The sequence below is a fragment of the Panthera pardus genome, unplaced genomic scaffold (genome assembly GCF_024362965.1).
Source record: "Panthera pardus isolate Hobbes unplaced genomic scaffold, ASM2436296v1 HiC_scaffold_6, whole genome shotgun sequence".
Classification (NCBI taxonomy): Eukaryota; Metazoa; Chordata; class Mammalia; order Carnivora; family Felidae; genus Panthera; species Panthera pardus.
Window position 1 is genome coordinate 100,195,147 of NW_026526991.1, and position 19,784 is coordinate 100,214,930.

Below are 19,784 nucleotides of genomic sequence, written 5' to 3' on the forward strand. Positions count from 1 at the left end.
CCTGATGGTGGTGGGCTGGGAAAAGCCCTGAGCTTGGGCCAGGTACCCCACCACCATGATCCCAACTGACAAAGGAGCAGCCTGTGCTCACTCTCTGACCCCTTCCTCATCAGGTTCTCTTTCTTCCCACCCTTATCTAGTAATGACCAGGCGGTCATTTTTATGTACAACTTTATGTGGGGCTCTGGTATGTCTATGATACAAAAATGTACAGCACTTGATCCCAAAGCCCTCAGAGCAGGAAGGGCATGGTGCCCGGGCCAGGCTTCTTATTGGGAAGTGTGGTCCTTGAGGTAGAGTCCAGGGGTGGGGTGGTGACCAGCACTCGTGGGGAGAGATTTCCTCCGGGAGAAATGCCAAAGGTCCTGAGTGTTCCTCACACCTCTCTGAAAAGAAAGGAGGTGGGTGTTAGGCAAAGTCAGATGTGGGGTGAAGAGTGAGGCTAAGTACCCTTCCTTGCCATGGCCCCTGCTTCAGTATTACCCTCCTTCTATACTCTGTCCCCACTGACATCTTTGGTACCCCTCTCACTCCATACTGGCTTCTCCACCCCCTCCCAAGCCACTTTCCCTTCAGCACTTACGATGTGGACAGGGGGGTGTCCAGCTGAATGATGTGGGGCCCACGCATTCTCCGCAGTTGGACCCGGGTCAGCTTCTGAGGCCTGTTGTTCCTCTGAGGCTCGGGGATGCCCTCAATCCTCTGGCTGGCCAGTTCTTCCCGGATCTCTCTGAGCATGTCCTCAGCCCGGAGAGGGCGAGGGGAGCGGGTGCAGTCAGGTCTCAGGAAGAGGGGCCCTTCTTCTTCATCCCCTGAGGATTCCCAGGGGCTTTCCCCAGCAGAGTCAGTGTGGGTTGGGGATGCGGGGAGCTGTCCCCGAAGTTGGGCCCTATGCAGCGTTTCTGCTACCACATTCCCATCTACTGAGGTCCCGTCTTCTTCTTCAGACCAGGTTGGTGGATCTCGCCTGGGAAGGCTGCTTCCTCTTCGGATACCATCCCCTGGCAGTTCAGGGGCGCTTTGGCGTTGGGGGGCTTGGGGGTTGGGAGGTTGAGGGCGCAAAGGAACATCTCGGAGGTCCAGGGTGGAGAAGGTGAGACGAGGGTCACGCCGAAGGGCCTGTGGGCGTAGACGGCTCACAGAATGGGGCCCCTTGGGGGAGCCTGGGATCAGGGTCCCATAGCCAGAGTCTGAAGTATCATCTGGTACCAACAGAGGCTCTTCATCCACGTCTTCTGTCACCACCAGCTGGGGGATGACGGTTGAGAACTCTGGAGTCCTACAATTTATAGGAAGAGGAAATGGTCAGAGTCGGGTGCTGAGGGGTCAAGTTCAAGTCCAGGAATTTTCCCTTGATCTTCTTATCCAGAAACAGCCCCTCCTCCAAACTTACTTCGGTACCACCTTTATTTACACTGCACGATTATTTTCTCATCTTGCTGGCTAGACTGTAAGCTCCTCTAAGGTATTTTAGCCACAGCAACTGGCCCAGGACCTTGTACCAAGCAGGTGCTTAGCTATTTGCTGAAGGGTTCCTGAGCTCCCCTGAGGCAATCCCCCAATGATGGATCTTTCTTCTCCTTAACCATGCTGCTGAACAGATGTGTTCCTGTGAACGAACCTCTCGCCCTCTCTGGGGATTTGGACTCACTGGATCCTTGCAGCTGCGACATTCTGCAAATCCCATACTGGCTCTCACTCTCCATCCCTGGCCTGGGGAGCCTGCTCCTCAAGGAGCTTGCATCTCTTGTGTCTGTTTCTGTCACCCTGGCAACTGTTGACTAGTGCCAACCTGTTCCACTCTAACCGGTAGCCTGGGTTCCTCTATTTCCAATGTCCCCAGAAGCTGTGTTGCCACTTCTCTGCTGCGTGGGTTCCTCTCCCCTCTCTCCCTGCCTGCAGCCCCCCTACTTTGAGAGACTTGTGGTCCCTGTGGGTCTTACCTCCCCTCTGCGCTGCTCTGAGAGTCCTCCGGGGAAGGTGAGGAGGGCCTGGTGCATGGGGCCTCCCGGTCCTGGTCCCGATAGAGAGCTAGGAGCTCCCTCTTCTGTTGGACATACTCCTCTGTCTTCAGCTTTTGCAGGGTGATCTGGGGTGGGCATACTTTCATTAAGAGCTCTCATTTATTGAGACTTGCTGTATGTCACCCATGTGCTAAGTGCTTTACATACATATTATTTCATTTAATCTTCACAGATTATGACTATATTATGAAGGCTATGAGGCAGATATTATTTGTTACTCCTACTTTACTAGGGAAAAATGGAGACTCGGTATAAGTAACTGCCAAGGTCATGGGGCAAAAGAGAGTGGGATGGCGCCAGGAATTGAACCCTCCAACTGGCTCTGGGGGTGGGTGAGGTGAACAGAAGACCCCCTTTCCTGCTTGTGCAGTTCTTCCTGCTTCTTATGCCCCCTTGTTAAGCCCTCTATCCAATCTCTTCCCCCCTTCAGGAAGCCCTCCCTGATATATGGTGATGGTGGTATAAGTGTTCTAAATGGTGGTGGGCCCTCAAATTACTCCTTCTCCTGCTGCCATGGTGGGCAGGGTCAGGCTTTGTCCTCTGCTGTCCTTCAGAGATGAAAGCAAGACCGTCCCAAGAGGAATGGAGGAGGATACACTGTATTTTCTGTCTTCTTCCCTCAATATTTTCACACAGGTGCCCTCAGAACAAAATAGTGACATCTGAGAAGCACCTTACAGTGCACCTCCACATGCCTGTGATCATTTGATACACACCATCACCCTGTAGGTTGGAAAGCATGGATATTAGCCCATTTTACAGATGAGAAAACAAGACTTAGACAAAGGGACTTGCTCAAGTCCCATGAGAAGAGAAGCAGAACTGGGACTGGGCCTTCTCTTTGAGTCCTGGTTCAGGAACTACATTGACTTTCAAGGGCAGCCTTAAAGGGCAGAGTTGCTAAAGGACATTTGCTTGGGGAGGGGCAGGGAAGGCAGCAGAACCCACAGACAGGTTGAAGGCACAGGCTGGTCAAAGGGAGGTCCTGGTGGCAGCTGCGGGCAGTGCTGGTATCAGTACTCACTGGTATGGCCATATCATTGTTAAAATATTGGAGTACTTCCATGCTGGTAACCAAAGGGCTGCTGTCCAAGCCTCCTGCCTCCTTTCCCTAGGACTGGTAACCCCATCCTTCAAGATCCAGTGATAACATGTGGCATAGCAGGGGACCTCTAGCACACTCCCAAGCTCCCAAGATGCTCCACTCTAATTGGATGATGGCCATGCCATACTGGTGGTTAAATATTTTGATTATCTCTCCAGCTTAGGTATCTGAACCAGCAACTCTTGGACACCTGGACCTTCCCAAAGCCTCTCCAGAAACACGGGGGTAGCTGGTTCAGGACAATAGACATGTTGGAGAAATGGATGAACAGGGATAGGAAAATGACATCAGGTTTTTATTGCAAGTTTCCTTTCTCTGGCTCTCCAGTCCCTCAGTCCTGTGAGTGACAAAGCAGTGCAAAGATTCTTAGCAGTCTCATAAGACTAGTCAGTTGGCCAAAGCAAGGGATGATGGTACCTGGGTGCAGAGAACCAGCACAACAGGGCCAGGTCCTGTGACCTCCTCCCTCATCTCCAACGTGGGACGGAACAAGAAGCAAGGATGCTGGGTGGGGTTGTTCTTGGGGCCAGGGTGGAGTGGAGCAGCCTGCTTGTTGGGCTGAGATGACCTGCCCTTGGCTCCACATGACCCAAGTTCAATGGAGTGTTTGGGAAGTCCAGGATAGGATGGTGTGGGGAAGGAAAGAACTGGGAGGAAGGGGTGGGGTTCGTAAGGAACATCTAATACAAGTATCTCCACTAACATGCCCCTGGCAGTTGCCCCTGGCCCAACCCTAGGAAAAAGCAGGGAGGGAGGGGACCTGAGGCATCAGGGAATGGGGCTGTTTGAAGTCCCCCCCCAGACACCCCAAAGCTTCTCCAGCAACCCTGGGAGGATCTTCTCAGCTTGGGTAAGAGGAGAATCAAGTTGGGAAGGGAAGAGGAAATCGGTGCCTGAGCCAAAATGTGGCTCCTCTACAAAGCTGAGAAGAGGAAGGGAGGGCTCCCCCAGCATGATTCTTCTTTCTTTGCCCTGGTGGAAGACATAAGCCTTGAGAGGAAACACCTCTTCTCCCCATTGCCTCTGGGGTTGCTCCTAGATTCATCTGCTCCTCCCAAAGTTCCCCAAGTGGACTAACACAGATCTCTCAAAGTGCCCACAAACTCTGAGCAGCTGTGAGGCCTTTCCCTAGTCAGCACCTAGCCCCGCCCAGGCGCCACTGATCACCTCCTTCTTCTAATGATAATTACAAACATTTATGGAGCGCCCATTAAGTGCTGGGCCTCGTGCCAAGCAGCAACAATAATTGTCCCATCTCTCCTACATGATTGTGCCCACTATCACTGCAATTCCCCAGATGGGGACTGGGCTTGGAGAGATGACATAACCCCTGCAAGAACACAGATAACAGGTGAGAGCTGGGCTCTGGCTATTACCTTAGCAGCCTGCTTCAGCCTCCTGCCATTCATTTTTTGACCTCTGTCTCTGACAGCTTTTTCTGTTCCTGTCACTGGTTCCTTTTTCCTCTTCCCAGTCCCTAATCATGGGCATTTCCCAGGATTTAGTCTGTCTTCCCTAGAGAAGCTAATTTTTTTTTTTTTTTCCCTAAAAGTTTAAGCTGCCCTGGCTAGAGCTGCAGGGAATAAATCTACATCTACATTTCTGTGAGGGGGAGAAAGCAACAGTCCCACCCTTGGGTGGTTGCTCTATCAAGGGGACCAATAGATATTCCACTGCCTTTATCAGTTTACAAAGGCTGATAGCAGTAGAGAGAAGTTTTCTTTAAGAATTCAGCGTGAAACAATAGCAGGACAAACTAATTTCAGTTTCAGTGTTCTTTGTTTTGCTAAGGAAGGCCAGGGAGCTTGTGCACTGCTTGGTTATGTATCAGAAGTGACCTCCTTTCCTCTGTTAGCCAGGAGTGAGACTGCCCGAGGTAAATTAGTTTGAATAAAATCCCAATAGTTTGTAATGGTCCCTTGGGGGTTCTAAAGGGAGGCGGGAGGGGGGTGTCATTTGGGGACTGAGAACCAAAGGAAGAAGACAGAATTCTGACAGTGGGGTGGTGAAGGAAAGGGCCTCCTGTGAGGGCCCCCCACCTGGTGCCTTAGGGAACCCTGTGGCTTGTTTTAGGTATTCAAGGAAGTGGCAGTCCTACAGGGTCCTACAGGGTTGTAAGACACAAGATCTTGAGGTTCCGTCTTTAATTCTTATTTCATGCCTTTTTTTTAATGGCAAAATCCTCATATTTACTTTCTATTCTCCTAATTCATGGTTTTTAATACACTATTTAAACAGAGACTAAGTTCTGGATTTTCTTTTCTTAAATAAGCTCTCCACATTATGATATGATAGTATAGATAAGATTTCAGGAAGAATGCTTAAAATTATTTAAAGAGCAAGACTATTTTCACACATTTTCAAAAGTTCCAGAAGCCTTAACTACCTAATGTGCCAAGGACAAATCATTACTATCTATTCATTAAAGCAAGCCCTATGAGAACCACTAATTTGATTTTAACTGTAAAAATAATGAGGTTGCATTCTTTAGAAACAGTCTACATTAAGATTTCTTGCTTTGTTCAAAATGCCCTTTTTTTTTGGTAATTGAAGTATAATTGACATAACATTATATCACCTTCAGGTGTGCAGTGTAATGATTCAACATTTGTATAATGAAATAATCACCTTGGTAAGTCTAGTTAACATCTGTCACCATACGTTTCACAAAAAAATTTTTTTTCTCTTGTGTTAACTAACAACTTTTAAGATCTACTCTCTTAGCAATTTTCATAGTTCATCCCTTGTCCCCACCTGAACCCCAGGGCTGTGTTCTATACTTCCCAGAGTCCCTAAGGTATGTCCACTTGCCTAGCCCCCACCGAATCACTTTCAAAGTGCTTCTGTTTAAAACTTACTACTGCTCTAGACCCACCCCTCCCAGGAAGCAACAACCAACCCAACAGGTTTCTCTCTTTGTATTGATTTCATTTCACACAGAGGGGGCTGCCAAAGCTGTCTTTCAAAGGGGAAATCATCCTTTGTCCTCCCTAATCTGTGACCTGCATTCGGGTGCATTTACCTAGAGCTGGTAGCATGCTGCCTTGCTTAATCAGAATGACTTCTTGGGGCACCTGGGTGGCTCAATTGGTTAAGTGTCCAACTTCGGCTCAGGTCATGATCTCACGGTTGGTGAGTTCGAGCCCTGCCATCAGGCTTTATGCTGACAGTGTGGAGCCTGGAGCCTGCTTCAGATTCTGTGTCTCCTTCTCTCTCTGCCCCTCCCCTGCTTGTGCTCTGTCTCTCCTTGTCTATCAAAAATAAATAAAAATGTAAAAAAATATTTAAAAAAAGAATGATTTTTTGGGCTCCTCTCTATGAGGCAAGGACTGCCATTATTTATGTCCATTTTGCAGGTGAAGAAATGGAAACTCAGCAGACCACATAACTCACCTAAGGCCACCCAGCTAGGAAGAGGTAGAACTGGTGTCTGAACCTGGAGTTTCTTGCATTCAATATAGGTTTTTATTTATTTATTTATTTATTTATTTATTTTTAATTTTTTTAACGCTTATTTTTGAGACAGAGACAGAGCATGAACGGGGGAGGGGCAGAGAGAGGGAGACACAGAATCCGAAGCAGGCTCCAGGCTCTGAGCCATCAGCCCAGAGCCCGACGCGGGGCTCGAACTCATGGACCACGAGATCGTCACCTGAGCTGAAGTCGGACGCTTAACCGACTGAGCCACCCAGGCGCCCCTCAATATAGGTTTTTAATCACAGTCTCCCAAAGGCTTCTCTTCCTTCTCTAGCTCCTTTCTCTAACCTGCCCCCCTCCAACTTTTCCCCCTTTTTTGCAACATGTCCCTAAGAATATGACACTAAACCTCAATATTTCACACTCAAACTAGTACAGTAAATCTCCTGCCACCAATCTCTCTTGCCTCCAGCCCACCTATCACACTGCCAGCTATCAATTCAAGATGAACACACTGATTTCACCGTGGCATTCCCTTGCTCAAGAATCTATGGTGGCTCTCTCTTGTCAACCCAATTCAATTCAACCTTGTCCCGTCTGCCCTCTTCTGTAGCTTTTGGGGTCCTGTAAAACCTGGCCTCTCCTCACTTGTTCACATAAACCCTTGGCTCAGACTTAGACAGATGTGGTCACTGTCCCCAAAATAATCCAACCCAGTTTCTCCCTTGATTCTTTTGTTCCTGGTCTTCCCTGTCCTTAAAAGGCCAATTCAAATCTTTACTTTTTGGCCATTCTGCTCCTATGGTGGGTTGAATAGAGGCTCCAGAAAGATATGTCTAGGTCCTCACCCCCAGAACCTGTAAATGTGACCTTACTTGGAAGAGGGGTCTTTGCAGATGTGTAAAGATCTTCAGTTAAGGATCTCAAGATGAGATTATCCTGGATTTAGGGTGTCTGTATAAGAGACAGGAAAGGGAGATTTGTACACAGAGACAGACCGAGAGGAAGGCCACATGAAGACAGAGGCAGAGACCGGAGTGAGGCAGTCATGAGCTAAGGAACACCAGAAGCTACCAGAAGCTGGAAGAGGCGACCAACATCTGGCCTCCAGAACGGTGAGACAATGTTTCTGTTGCTTTAAGCCATTAAGTTTATGGTAACTAGTACAGCTCCATTTGGATCTTTTGAATTCCTCTAGCTTTTATCGCATGAATCTGCCCTGTTAAACACCTTCTCTCGATCCTTGTCATCGATAGGACAAAGTTCAAGTTCCTTAGCATAGCACCCAGTAGTAGACATGAGCTGGTAGTACCTACCCCCTGGCCTCTCTGCCACTATGCCTGCTCTGTCCTGGTAATATCAACTATGAGGCCAGTGGTTTTCTCAACACACACACAGTTTCATGTTTCCCACATTTGCACAATCTGCTTCTCCATCTGGAATAACTTTCCTTCCCATCCTTGTTCTCCTCACGAACTCCTAGATATCCCCCCAAACAGGGCTCAGACAATAGCCTCTCTGTGAAAGTATCTCAGCAGACCTCCCTCTGCAATGTCCCCTTTCCCAACCAACACACCAGACAGAATGAATTACTCCCTTCTTGGTCATAGTTCCATTCTGTGCTTTCTATTATCTGTACACTAATATAATTTGTACACTAATGGAACATAGTTCCATTCTATGTTTCCATTATTTGTACACTAATTTGTCCAGCTAGGCTGCAGTGCATATTCCGGGGGGAGGGGGGGAGTGGTGTTTTATTCTTTTCTGATTCCCTAGCACCCAGCAAGTGCTCCGTTAATGTTGAACGGAAGATGAAGTTCAGAAGATCGTGGTTTCAGGGTACAAAAGCCTTTAGGGGACGCTGTCTTGGGCTCTCCCAGTGACTGGCACAGTAGCTGGCCAAAGGCTTTCTTTCATGCTCTTGTCAAGGCTGTGTCTCCCTCCTGAGGGCCCGAACCAGACTGAACCTGCATCCACCTCAGCCTCTTTCTCTTCCTCCCTCCCTCTTGTGCTCCCTTTTCTGACCTCCGAGGGCCCCTCCCCGCTCTCTACTCCTGGCTTTCACATACCTGGGCCTCCTGGGTCTTCTCTAGCCACCGGGCACGGTCTGCAGCATTAGGACAGTGCACAACGAGGGCACTGGAGACGCACTGGAATTCAGTGAGATGGATCACCAGGAAGCTGTCTGGGTAGAGGAGGTGAAGGTCTGCTCAAGGGCTAGACCATATTTGATCCCCATCCTGACTGCTCCTTCCCCTTGCCAAGAGGAAAGGAGAAGGAAAGTGTCCCCTCAGGAGAGACATACTAGGGTCTCGGAGTGGTCGGCACACAAGCTTCTCCAGCATGAGTGGGGGACGGATAACCTTGGCTTTGTCTGCCTTGCGTTGGGGCTTGGTCACCAGCAGCACATCAGAGAAGAGGAACAGGTGCACATCCAGCTGGGAGGCAGGTGTCAGAGAGAGACAAGGGTCAGCTGGAGCAGGGGAAGGGTGGCACATGGACTGGGGCTCCTGCATGGTGTGCGTACATGGGTACACATGTGCACAAGGGACAGAACTGTGGAACGCTAGAGCTGGAAGGGGTGTCACTTTGGTCCCATCTCTTGTCTTACAGGCTGATTCAGGGGCATACAGACAAGCAGAGCTTAGCCACAGCACGTCCCCTTCTCAACACACACAGACACACAAACATCTCTTTGCCCAATTCCAGCTTTTCTGACTCTTATCCTGTGTCCTGGCACCCCTCCCTTCTCTTCAGTCTACCTGCCGTCTTCTCCAGTCTTCCCGGTAGCCCCTCACCTTCCCTTCTCGCCCCTCCTTCACTCGCACGGGTCCCTCCAGCAGCAGCTGCCTGGTGTGCTCGGGAGCGACCCCCACCACGGGCGACATCAGGTCCAGGGTGCAGAATGGACGCAGGTTCTGAGGGACACAGCGCGGAGAGGATCACTGCCTCCCCCTCCCCCTCCCAGCCACCATGGGTCTTTTTTCTATCACCAGCACCTTCTCCCCTCATCCTCACCTTCTTGGAGGGAGAGGAAGCAGCCAGTAATTCCTTTTCACTCTTTAGAACTCTGACCCTCAGCCCCTCCTCATGGTGAAGGAATGGTGGGCACGGGCCCTCTGTGCCACCTCTGCCCCTTAGCCTCCAGGCCTCTGCTTCATCTTTTTTCCCAGGGACCTTGTTTTGCTGAGCCCCCTTCCCCCTGCCCTCCCTCACCTTCTCCACCTCCTCACTGGATGGTTCCAGCACTTCGTAGGGCCCAATGCGTTGGGCTGCAGCCACCAAGCTCTCCTGCTCTTCCCCTTGGCGCACCTGTTTATTGACGTATCGCAGGAATGACTCCACAGCGGCAATCTAGGTGACGGGCGGGATGTGGAAGAAGGAACAGCTCATCTCCTTACCCCGTACATCTCACCCCACCAAAGACAACCCAGGCGGCCGGTCGGTGCCACACTGGCACGTACATATGAGGAAAGAGACCCTTAAGAGCCTTAAGAGTTCCTGGAAACCAGTTCCCACACACCAGCCCCCAGCGCCCAAGGCACGGCCCTGCCAGGCCACATACCATGGCGCTCAGGCCCTCCCGGGCACGTGCCTCAGGGCTCCTCTTAAGCACAGCCTGGAGCAGCAGCGGGTACTTGGTGATGCGCTGGTGGGGCTTGATGAGCAGGTCGCCCAGCATCTGCCTCCCCGAGCGCTTGTGCTTCTCACACCACTGCCAGCAGAGGAGGGCAGGGGGTCAGGAGTCTGAAGGCCCCATGCCGCCCTATTCTAGCGCCGGACTCAGCTTTGGACCCAGCTGGAGATGCTGGATGATCTGGTTGTTTCAGGTCCCCCCCGGCCCCCTTCCCAGGCGCCCTCTCTCCCACCTGCACAAAGGAATGGAAGAGAGGATTGCTGTCTTGCTGTTCCCGGGCGTAAGCCATGGTCTGCTTCACTTGTAGGCAGTATTGGACATAGGGCTGGAACCGCTGGCTGAACTGAGGGGACAGATAGGGGCAGGCAGGGGGAAGGTCATGAAATACAGGCTCCAGCTGCAGAACACGGGGAGCACGGAGGAGAGAGCCTCCCACCGACCCTTAGTCCAGTTGGTGCCAATCCCTACCGTCCGTGACGCTCTCCCCCATGACTGCCAGCCCCTCCCTCTGGGTTCCAGGGAGAAACTGAGATGCCAGGAGGCTGACCCATGGCCACTATCTGAGCTCCCATGCACAGCCCCTACTGTACCCTGCTTCTCTGGACGGACTCTCCTGTCATCAATAATTCAGCTGGAATGTTTTTAGGACACAGCAGGTCTCGTTTCACACAGAGGTGGGTAGTGACCTGAGGCTTGCCCAGAAGCCCTATTCCTATGGAAGGGGGTACCAATGGCTCCCAGAAGACTGTCTCCCCACCTCTGTCCCCTATTCTGGCTCTGCAAGGCCCACATTTTCTTGATTGGGTAACACCGTGGAAGAAAGTCCGACCCCAGGCCCCTTGCTTTTTTTTTTTTTTTTTAAATTTTTTTAATGTTTTATTTATTCTTGAAAGAGAGACAGAGCATGAGTGAGGGAGGGGCACAGCAAGAGAAGGACACAGAATCTGAAGCAGACTCCAGGCTCTGAGCTGTCAGCACAGAGCCCGACATGGGGCTCAAACTCACAAGCTGTGAGATCATGACCTGAGCCGAAGTCGGACGCACAACCGACTGAGCCACCCAGGTGCCCCAGGGCTCTTGCTTTCTTATTACATTTCTCCATGCTCTGGGTGCCCTGTGGCCTTTTACACCCCCTTGCCCCACCTCCCCACCCCCCAGCCAGTTGCCCAGGGGATGCCTTGCTTCGGCCCCATTCTTCTCGCAGCTGTTTGTCAGAGGCTTTCTGGCCAAGAAGTAAGATTGTATAGTTAAGAGATTTATTGGAACCCTTCTCTGAGATAGCTGCATTTCATTTCAAAAGAGTCACCAAAAGACCAAAGAACTTTTGGGACAGAGGTCGTATCGGTGGAATGAAGGGCAGGAGGTGAGGTGATATTCTGGGGGTGGGGGTGTGCCCTCAGACTCCCCCCAACTCCCAGAAGGGTTTGAGTGGCACAGGCTGATCCTGCAGACAGGATCTCTCTGGGCTCTCCCAGGCCCGCCCCAGCCACACGTGGCCCTTCGCCATGCCTCACCGTCAAGAAGCCGTCTTGTAGACTGACAGGGTCCAGAGGCTGGCCTGAGGCTCGAGCCTCCCCCAGGGTGGGCCCCAGCACCTCCTCCCAAAATCTCCTGTGGACTCGAATCAGGCTGGGGACATTTCCAAACAGGGTCTCAGCTGATACCTGGAGGAGGGAGCAGAGCTTAGCCACAAGCCTTGGCAGGTCACTGTCAGGCAGCACTGGCCGTGGACAGGCAAGGAACCATAAGCTTGGATGAAACTTGCGGGGGAGCTGAGAGATGGAAGGGGCTGGAGTTTTCCCTTCTATTTCTCTGGCACATTGGCGCAGCTGTGCTGAGCACCGGAAAAGAGCAGAGGCCAGCCTGCTTGGGGTCGAGAGCAGGAAGGGGACCAGGGAGGGCAGAGGGTGTCCTAGAAAACAGAGAATTTGGACAGCAGCCTGTGGGGCTCTCTGCAAGCCCACTCCCACTCTGTGGGCTCAGGGCTTGGGGTGTGGAGGGTCCTCCAGAGTACCCACTCACCTCGGTCAGGAGCCCCACTCGCTGCAAGTTCAGCAGACCGGCGGCCAGGAGCTGGATGCAGGGAAAGATGAGGGTCTCAGTACCTGACCTCTACCTTTGGGACCCCAGCCTAGTCCTCTGAAGTGTCTCTACCTCCAGATTTACCACTGCTAACCTTCTTCCTAAGATCCCGGGGAGGTCTCCAATGGGGGGGATCTCTCAGCTGCCTGTCCCCCACCCCTACGTTCCTCCCACCCCTTGCCATGGTCCTCCCTTCTTGGCCTGGGGAAATGGGGAACAATGCAAGGGAGATGGGTAAGTGGCTGAGGTGAGGGCCTGGGCTGGAGCTGGGGGCAGCTCACGTCAGTCATGATCTTGAGCTTCCGCACATAGATCAGCTCGGTGGTCAGCAGCTCCCACAGTGCTTCCTGTTGGTGGCAAAGCTCCCGGCTCATCTCCTGGGGTAGGGACAGTGCTGGCTCAGTTGGTGGAATAATGACAAGAACAGCAGCTGTCATCTGTTCAATGCTACTAGATCTACTTCATAGATGACCTTTTAATCCTCAAGTGTGTAGATGATGTTATCCCCATTTGACAGATGAACCAACTGAGGCTGAGAGAGGTTTACAGTCTCGAGCAAGGTCTCACTAGTCAGTGGCAGAACCATGAGTTGAACCCAGAACAAGATGTGTCCAAATGCTTTCCCCACATGACCCCACTTCCCAAGGCCTTTCTCTCTTCCAGGGCAGAGGGGAGGTGTATGTGTGCGTCTGTGACACCACAGGGACCAACACTGTGTTCCAGGCCTACCTTGTGCCCAGGCACCAGCTCCTTCCAGGACTTCTCAATGACCAGGCAACTGTCAGTGCCCTCTCCTATCTCCCAGTGCTGACGGTCCTCAGGGGGCAGGCGGGGCATCCCAAACATGCTGAATGTATGCAGCCTCATCTCCAGTTGTTGGGCCTTGGGGACTTCCTGGGAGAGCCAAGAAGGGGACCAGTCCTGGCCATGTCCTGTGCACCCAGACCCCTGGTCTGGGGAGGGCTGCATGTGCGTGTGTGTGTGCGTGTGTGTGTGTGTCTGAGAATGGGAGGTAGCAAGCAGCACTGTCTGTGAGTGGGGACACGGAGGCCTGGGGGACAGGGGTTGACCCCGGCTGGGATTACAGGTGAAAGGGCATCGCTGAAACACGGGTGGAGATGTACCTTAGTCTCCAGAAAGGTGCCTGACAGAGGAGTCTGACCTAGGCTCTTTGACCAGAAAGATACTTTGTAGGGCCCTTCTGAGGCAGAACCCTTTAGAGGGACCTTTGGGTGGAGACCAGACAGGACTAGAGAACCAGTGGTCTCAGGCAACATTTTGACATTTGCCTCTAAAATGAACATTTTTATGAGGCAGCATGGTTTGGAGATGCATCCTTGAGAGGGTCTCTGGACAGAACTGGATCCAGCTTCTTGGAGGAGCTGGCCATGCTCTTGGCCCTGACCATCTGTGGAGGACACTATGGCTTGGCTATGAGCATGGGAATGGGAGAAGAGGGGCCCCTCACCTTGAGTTTGGGGGAGTGTGGTGGGCCAGCCCCCAAATGGCCTCCATGCCTTTTCTCATGCTCTGGCTCTCGCAACTTCAGGGGAGACAGGCCTCGGACCTGGCCGGAACCCTTGGCAAAGGGGACATAGTCTTGGAAGCGTCGGCGACTGGGATCCTGGAGGAGGAGGAGTAGGGTAAGTTCTTAGAGGGGCCTCCCTTTTCCCAGAAGTCCCAGAGTGGTAGTGGGGGCTTGACTCCAGACGGTGTCCCTCACCGCTGCAGGCAGGGCGGGCTCACCTCTCCCCTCAAACCAGTTTGATGTGAGCCACTCCCGCCCTGAGTCACAGCACCTGCTGCCAGGGAGGCCAAGTGGAGCTGGGCAGGGGCATGCCAGCTTGGCTCCCCTAGTGGGTCCAGGGGCACAAGTGGGGGGCCTACTGTAGAGCAGGCACACAGGCACCTACACGCCTGGGCTCTAGTGTGTGTGTCCCCCAGCATCTGCCCACTCACAGGCGTGCTTCCTGTACCATGGGCTTGCGTTGCACAGTGCATTCTGGGTCCCTCGCAGCTTCCCTCGCATGTGGGGATGAGGGAGCATGCATGTGCGGCCTCCCCCCTCCCCCCCCCCCCCCCCCCCCCGGGGCATGCAGCCTGTGTCCTTTCCAGTTGGGAGTGGCTGCCCTTCTACATGAGAGATTGAGACCAAACGCCGGCCACACACGTCCTCCCCCCCCCCCCCCCCCCCCCCCCCCCGCCCCGGGGCAGGCCTGGTCACATTCCTTGATCTGCCTGTGGCCTGACTAACACTGCGTACTTCCTAGTCTCCCTTCCTGCCCTCAGCCTGGGAGAGTCCCTAGCCGTCCTCCTTGTCTCCCAGGGCAAAATCCTCTTCCAGTAAGACAGGGGATACCCCAGCTGGAAGCAGAACTGTTCTCAAGGTGACGGGGTAGCTTGGAGGCTGAGGGAAACACTGCTTGGCCTCCACACCCCTTTTCTTGGTCAGCATTTGAGGCAGGCCAGGAGGGCGGAGCAGTGGTGAAGCCCAGGCAGGCCTCCGCACCCCTCCCGCTTGCAGAGTAGGGACATCCAGAACCTTTGCTCTTCCTTCAGTGCTGACTCAGAGGGAGCAGGTCTCAGGGAGCCCACAGGCTCCTCCCAGGTAGAGGCGGGAGTCTGGGAGGTACCAACCCCAAGGGTTGATACATGCCACTCTCCACCGCCCCCCACCCCTCACCTCCATGCCTCAGACCTGTCTAACAGCACCTCTTCTGAGGACCTGGCTTCTCCTGGCTCTCTGCCTCACCTGCCGCATCTGCCTGGGATGGGTGTGGAGTCCTGGGAGTCTGGCCCAACCCTGCCCTCCTCTCCCTCACAAGCCAGGAAAGAAGGTAGGGGTGAGGGACAGGAATAGAGCAGCCCATGAACCTGCAAGAGAGACCTGAAAGCCTTGGTATCCTCCCTCTGCCCCACCCAGGTCACTTTGGGGGCAGCCTGGACTCACCAGCACAGGCCCTCCTCGGGGATAGAGACTGCCAGCAGGATTCTGGGTGGTGGCCCGATGCCGGCCCCCATAAGTCTCAATGCGGGAGGCCACAAGTCCTTGGAGGGGACCATCATCTGGAAGAGCAAAGGTCTGCATCTTTTCTCTCCTGGGTCACCTCGGAAGGGTCATAGCTTCAATGTCCAGGAGAAAAGGGTCCCCTGAGGCTGCACAGAGAAAATAGAGAAATGAAAGGGCCAGCCTTGATCAGTGGGTGGCTCCAGGTTGGAGACCAAGGGACAGAAGAAGGAAAGATGATGGAGTGGGGGAGGAAGGAACAAGAGCTTGTCACTTATTGTGGGGGCATAACTGCCTATCTGTGACACGGTGGAGTTGGGTAGGACCCCACATGCTGGGTGGAAGCCCCCTTGAAGCTATGCCTCCTTCCTCATGTGTATGCACATTTGGGGTACAGGCTCCCTCGTCTGCCTCAAAGGATGCTTGTAGTCCTGAGTAGCTGGGAGCAAGAGCCATAGGCAGGTCCCCAGGCTTCCTGGATGCCCCCTTCCAGTGGGGGTATTTCTTTTGCACCTAGCCACCCACCCCCAGCCCAGGGAAGAGCTGCAGGGAGAACACGGGGTGGGGGGCACTGGACACTGAACCACCTGCCTACTGTTTTTGTACAGCCCGAAAGCTAAGAATGCTTTTCACGTGTTTGAATGGTCGGGAAGAAAAATCAAAAGAAGAATAATATTCCAGGACACATGAAAAGTGTACAAAACTCAAATCTCAAGGTCCCTAAGTAAAGTTTTAGTGGAACACAGCCACATTTACTCCCTTCCAACTGTCTACCACTGCTTTATTGCTAGTTGTGACAGAGAGAGTTCCTATAGGCTTCAACTCTGAAATACTTACTCTCTGGCCCTTTATTCAAAGTTTGCCTACCCCTGACTGGACCCTCCTGGCAGACAGGGAGGTGAGGGAAGACAGCTAGCAGGCCGCTGGGCTTACAGACAGAGGCAAGGGCAGGAGGGTATGTTTGGTGCTCCCCAACCTCTGGGAACACCTCCAGAGAGCCGAGCCCGGAGCCAGGTGGGGGGATCCATCTCTTCCCCGTAAACCTGGATAGAGGACCTACCCTTTGAGTGGGCAGGGCCTGGAAGGCAGAGGCCTTCTAGGTAGCTGCTTGTGCCCCTCCAGATGGGCCTGAGGCCCCTGCTCAGCTCCTTACTTTTCTCCGGTTTATGAGCAAGGGAGGAAAACGTTCATTGTCCCCCAGGTCCCCTCCCAACAATCATCTCTTCAAGGGCTGCCTGTCTCTCTCTCTCTCTCCCTCTTCCTACCCCCGGACCTTTTCGAGATCTGACGTGGGCTTCCCTTCCCTTCTCGCCCCCGCGCCGCCAGCCTCGGCCACCCCCCCCCCCCCCCCCCCCGCCCCCAGACCGTCCCGCCCCCGTCCGTCCGGCTCGCAGCCGCTCACCTGTGCCTGCAGGTGTCCCGGCGCCCGCCGCCCGCGCCGCCGGCCCCCCGCCCGCGGGGCTCCCGGTCGCCGACGGCTGCTCCGGCAATGCCAGCCCTGCAGCCAGGCCTGGGTCTGGGACCGAGCGGCCCGCGGGACCCGGGCAGCACAGGGCCGGGCCGGGAGGGAAGGTGGAGGGAGAGGGGCGGGGACGCGGGCTGGCACCGCCCTCTCACCGCGGGCTCCGGACCGGCTGTGCCGCGAGGGCACCCGTGGGGCCCCGGGGACGGAGGGTGTCGTGCCAGGGACGCAGCCACCTCTCCCCGGGCCAGGAGAGCTCACTGCGCAGCCCCCCCTCCCCTCCCTCCTTCGCACCCGAACTCACCAGCTACCCGGACTGTGCGCAACCTGGAACCGCGCGCCACCCTCCGGCCCTGCTCTCCCGGCCAGACCCCTGCGAGGCGCCAGAGTAATGAGGCATAAATGCGAGGCTGGGCGTCGCGGCAGGTGGTGAGGGTAAGGACCCAGTGATCCTTACCTGGGACCCACCTGGCTTTCAGGTGCAGCGAGTGGCCGGCTATCCCCTCCTCCCCCAGCCTTGTCTTCCTCCTTTAACTGGGCAGGGGAGTGGGACTGCCAGTAGAAGGGGTACAGGGGCCCGTGTTCTCTGGCAGAGTCCAAAGTGTGACCCTTATCTCTCACATGCCTGCCCTGGCCATCGGGTCGAAAGCTGTCTCTGGACTTTGCCTTTGCTCCTGGGATGGCACTTGGTGCCCCTCTGAGGCCGGACCCGGCGCTTCTCCCACCACCCAGGACTAGGGGCGGGTGGACAGGGGTATCAGATGGGGACACCCTCACACTTCACTGGCACACAGGCACATCCCAGGTTTCACAAGGACCATCCTGGCCCCTGCAGCGGCTGCTGACATGGTCACTGTTCCAGCAAGGGCTCTGGCTGGACATTACACGAAAGGACCACATTTTTACATCCCCAAATCGTGACCCATCACCCGGCTGAAGCGCTGGATATTGGATATTAGAAGTGTCCACGGATGCGGGGTCGTTATAATCTTACAATCATGAAGCCAAAGAGCCTGTAGTGGTGGTGGCTGGGCAGTCTTCCTCCCACAGATCAGCTACGCAGCGATGGATACGACTCCTTCCATTTGTAGAACATTCTGAAATTCATGAAACATTTTCAAAAGTATAATTTCATTACATCACTAGGGGAAAGGGTCTCCATTCTTCTCTCCCTTCTGACATATTTTTTTTTAACGTTTATTTATTTTTGAGACAGAGAGAGACAGAGCATGAATGGGGGAGGGTCAGAGAGAGGGAGACACAGAATCCGAAACAGGCTCCAGGCTCTGAGCGGTCAGCACAGAGCCTGACACGGGGCTCAAACCCACAGACCGCGAGATCGTGACCTGAGCCGAAGTCGGACGCTTAACCGACTGAGCCACCCAGGCGCCCCTCTTCTGACATATTAAACACATAAGTGATTGGAAGTGTTCTAGTCCTTACTCCAATGATTCCGTTTTGTTTGGGAGAGGAGTCTTTTTCATTCCATGGCTTCTAATTTCATCCACCCTCCTTATATTTGCTCCTTCAATATTCTCTTTTTTCTGAGCATGCTGTTACGGGATTGCTCTGTTGTTTTGGAAGAGTACCTTTAGCTCCCTGCGTCCTACCTCCTGTTTCCTGCCTCCCAGTTGATCAAGATTAGTTTTAGGGAGAGGAGCTGAGTAGGGCAGGAACTGTAGTGGAAAGAAGCCCCGTTCTTTTCCATACACACCGTGTGTGTGTGTGTGTGTGTGTGTGTGTGAGAGAGAGAGAGAGAGAGAGACAGAGACAGAGACAGAGACAGAGAAAGACACAGAGAGACAGAAAGAGACAGAGATTCAGGGATGCCAAGAGTAGCCATGAGGGAAAGACAGCTAATAAACCAGGAGATGGTGATTACTGGCAGTATTAAATGACACCCCAGAGAGAGCTGGTGCCTAGGGCCCCTGGCTTCTCCTCCCAAAATCTCCCAGAAGGAGGTGGAAGGAGGAGTAAGAGGGAAAGGGAAATGGAGAGAACACCAGAGACAGGTCTGGACTTACAGGGCTCTGGGGTGAGCTAGCTAGACTGGCTCAGTGGACACAAGGAGAGTTAACCCTTTCACTGCCCTCAAGTCAGTGATCCAATCTCCACCCGCCACTGCCTTGGGGCCTGTCTTCAGCCTCTCTGGGAGGAGAGGTTCCCAGGGAAAGCTGGAGTCTAAAAGCGGGAGGTGTGGCTGGGCACAAGCTGTGAGCTGGGAGGCGGGACTCCTCTGATCTAGCCATTCTATTCCGGCCTTGTTAGATCCTCGCCCTCACAACACCTATTTCCCCTTGGGAGGTTCCCCTGTGGAGAGCCCCCTTCAGACAGGCTGAGGGGGAACTGGGCTCAGGGAGCTGAATGAAGCCCAGAGACTTGGTGGGGGGGGGGGGGGGGTTGCAGGGTTGGCCTCTACTGTGGGGCACTGGGGAGCACTTGGCCCTTGGTCCAGAGAGGGGCACTGGATGCTTGTCTTTCCTCTTGGTAGGCCCAGACTTTCTTCACATCTCTAGCTTGAGTCCTATCCCTCCTCTGACCCTGAGTTTCTCCCTTAGTGTGGATACCCTCTGTCAGGGTATCTGCCAGCCTCACCCCACAGCTGATGAGAAGGTGTCTGTGTGTCCAAGACCAGAGCTTTGAGGATTCAGAGCATGAGGGTAATCTTCTGGGGGCGGCATGTGGGGCTCCATGTCCCTTCTCCCTGCCTCCACAGGCGGGAAGGTCAGGGAGACTCCCTTGAGCTCAGAGCTCTGCCCAGCCCACACCTCTCGGGGCAGGGCAGGGCGGGAGCCATCTGGGTTAATGAGGTGCTAGCAGGTGCATCCTCATTAGTCCAGGGTCAGGGAGAGGAGGGGAACCTGAGGGCTTGAGCTGGGAGGTGCCGGGGCATGTGAGGCAGCTGAAACCAGGAGGCCAGGCCACTGGGCACAGCTGCCAGTGCCGCAGACCAGGACTGATGCCCTCCTCCCCTTTCCTGCTTCCCTTCTCCCTCCCTCCCAGCCTTCCTTCCACACTTACTGACAGTGTTCGTCTGTGCAAGAAGG

General features: G+C 53.9%; 1 protein-coding gene across 5 annotated transcripts; it reads right to left on the bottom strand.

The window, feature by feature from the left end:
- Positions 1-154: 154 nt before the first annotated feature.
- Positions 155-17,303, bottom strand: PLEKHG6 (pleckstrin homology and RhoGEF domain containing G6). 5 transcript variants are annotated; one of them, XM_019464760.2, is made up of 17 exons: positions 17,206-17,221; positions 17,042-17,110; positions 15,219-15,424; positions 13,737-13,892; positions 12,998-13,162; positions 12,550-12,645; positions 12,209-12,259; positions 11,701-11,850; positions 10,419-10,529; positions 10,115-10,264; positions 9,766-9,903; positions 9,348-9,467; positions 8,855-8,987; positions 8,619-8,734; positions 1,944-2,089; positions 584-1,279; positions 155-386 (listed from the first exon to the last, which is right to left on the bottom strand). In XM_019464760.2, exons 3-17 carry the CDS (start codon positions 15,354-15,356, stop codon positions 377-379), a joined length of 2,376 nt encoding a protein of 791 aa, XP_019320305.2. In that variant the 5' UTR covers positions 15,357-15,424; positions 17,042-17,110; positions 17,206-17,221; the 3' UTR covers positions 155-376. The 5 variants fall into 5 exon arrangements, with proteins under 5 accessions (XP_019320305.2, XP_019320304.2, XP_053751473.1 ...); XM_019464759.2 differs by having other exon boundaries at positions 17,042-17,303; XM_053895498.1 differs by having other exon boundaries at positions 15,219-15,334; positions 17,042-17,246.
- Between the last annotated feature and the right edge of the window lie 2,481 nt (positions 17,304-19,784).

Coding starts and splice junctions, on each gene's coding strand:
- PLEKHG6 (XM_019464759.2), bottom strand. CDS start 15,356: ATGCAGACCTTTGCTCTTCCAGATGATGGTCCCCTCCAAGGACTTGTG. Junction 13,893..15,218: donor CCCGAGGAGGGCCTGTGCTG/GTGAGTCCAGGC, acceptor CTCCTCCTCCAG/GATCCCAGTCGCCGACGCTT. Junction 9,468..9,765: donor CCAGTGAGGAGGTGGAGAAG/GTGAGGGAGGGC, acceptor TGTGTCCCTCAG/AACCTGCGTCCATTCTGCAC.